Source organism: Miniopterus natalensis, chromosome 11 (genome assembly GCF_054644295.1).
Source record: "Miniopterus natalensis isolate mMinNat1 chromosome 11, mMinNat1.hap1, whole genome shotgun sequence".
Classification (NCBI taxonomy): Eukaryota; Metazoa; Chordata; class Mammalia; order Chiroptera; family Miniopteridae; genus Miniopterus; species Miniopterus natalensis.
Window position 1 is genome coordinate 42,018,094 of NC_142091.1, and position 1,892 is coordinate 42,019,985.

Here is a 1,892-nt window from a genome sequence, read left to right on the forward strand (position 1 = left end):
CTACCCCTTTATGTAGAACACCTTGAGTACCCGCTGGCGGATCTGCCCAGTCTTCACCCCATAGACAATTGGATTGAGTGCAGGAGGCACAAGGAGGTAGAGTGTGGCCAGAAGAACATGGACGTGATGGGGTACATGGTGGCCAAAACGGTGAGTGAGGAAAGAAAACATTCCAGGAACGTAGAAGACCAGGATGACACAAATGTGAGACCCACATGTATTAAAGGCTTTTAATCGGGCCTCGACCCCTGGTATCTTCAGCACTGCCTGGAGGATAAGGGCATAGGAAAAACCAATGGCCAACACATCTAGTCCAACCACAAGAAGCGCCACTACCAACCCATAGGTTTGGTTTATTGTGGTTTCTGAGCAAGCAAGTTTTATCACAGCCATATGTTCACAATATACATGGTCTATGACGGTGGCCTGACAGAAGATAAGTCTCCCCAACAGGATGGGGAAGGGGAGGAGGAGACCTAGTCCCCGCAGCAGCACTGCCATTCCAATGCGTCCTATAACCCCTGGATGCAAGATGGTAGAGTGGCGCAGAGGGTGGCATATGGCTACATAGCGATCCAGAGCCATGGCCACAAGTACACCTGACTCCATAGAAGAGAATGCATGGATGAAGAACATCTGGATTAGACAGACAGTATATCCAATCTCATGGGCACCAACCAGGAGCACGGCAAGCGTTTTGGGTGCAGTGGAGGAGGCCAGGACCAGGTCAATGCCAGATAGCATAGCCAGAAAGATGTACATAGGCTGGTGCAAGGATGGGTCAGTCCAGATGATCGAGAGGATGGTGACATTGCCCACTAGAGCAAAGAGGTAAAGGGTACCCAGTGGCAGTGCTATCCAGTGCTGGATTTCCTCTAAACCTGGGATGCCGATTAGGAAAAAAGAAGGAGGGAGGAGACTCCAGCTGGAGTTACTAAGGGCCGTCATGAATGGCTCAGAGAGGGAAGAGAGAAAAGAAACCAAAATCGTGACCTCTCCATTCCTGATGGGTTATCACATTGTCCAGACCTGGCTGCCGTCTTCACGGGAAGAAAGGGGTTTAAACTGCAACACAAGGGAATAAAGGGAATAAAGATACAAGGAAGAAAATCTCCTTTTCTTGAGATAATTTTTTAAAGATGAGACACCCACATGTGTGATTAGAATAGGCCTAGTTTCATTTAGAGGTATGAGTGAGCACATGCTGCTATTAGAGAAATGTTTAAAGTCTACCATTCAATTACTTCTAACTTGGAACTGTCTACTTGAAAGGATTTTCTGTGTTAACTCTTGGCAATACTCAACACTATAAATCATTCTGTTATTCCCCAAATGTCTCCCTTAGTTTTCAGAACACAGCACTCTACAGTTGTTTCTCCTGTATCCCCGGTCCCAGCACCTTCTCCATCTGCCTATCCATTATATGCTGTTGATTCCAGGGCTCCATCTTCCCCTCTCTTCCCCATTCTGTATATTATGTCTTATTAAGTTCAACCTTTCACGTGGTTTTATTTATATACTTGAATTTCTTCCATGTCCATGTACTAAGTCAAATAGCTTTCTGAAACACAAATCCACTTTTTCATTTGCTTTCTAGATAGCTATACTACACACTCAATATATTCAAACTGCATTAACTCACCTATTCTTCCCAAACCTGCTCTCCCTTCCTTTGGTCCATATGTCTGTGCATGACATCACCATCTTCCTCTCCAACTCAATGTAGAAACTTGAAACTATTCTAACTAATTATCTCTCATCCCTTTAACCTATTCACCAGTTCCTGTTGAATTTATTTTTAACCCCTCTTATATCTACGCCTTTTTCTTAACCCCAAAGGTTACTGCTAAGTTCACACTCCCAACTCCTCTCACCTGGGTTGTTTCCCTAGG

General features: G+C 44.9%; 1 protein-coding gene across 1 annotated transcript; it reads right to left on the reverse strand.

The window, feature by feature from the left end:
* LOC107540474 (olfactory receptor 52L1-like) lies at window positions 1–981 on the reverse strand. Its single transcript, XM_016217246.2, has one exon. It carries the CDS (start codon window positions 946–948, stop codon window positions 1–3), a length of 948 nt encoding a protein of 315 aa, XP_016072732.2. The 5' UTR covers window positions 949–981.
* Window positions 982–1,892: the final 911 nt, after the last annotated feature.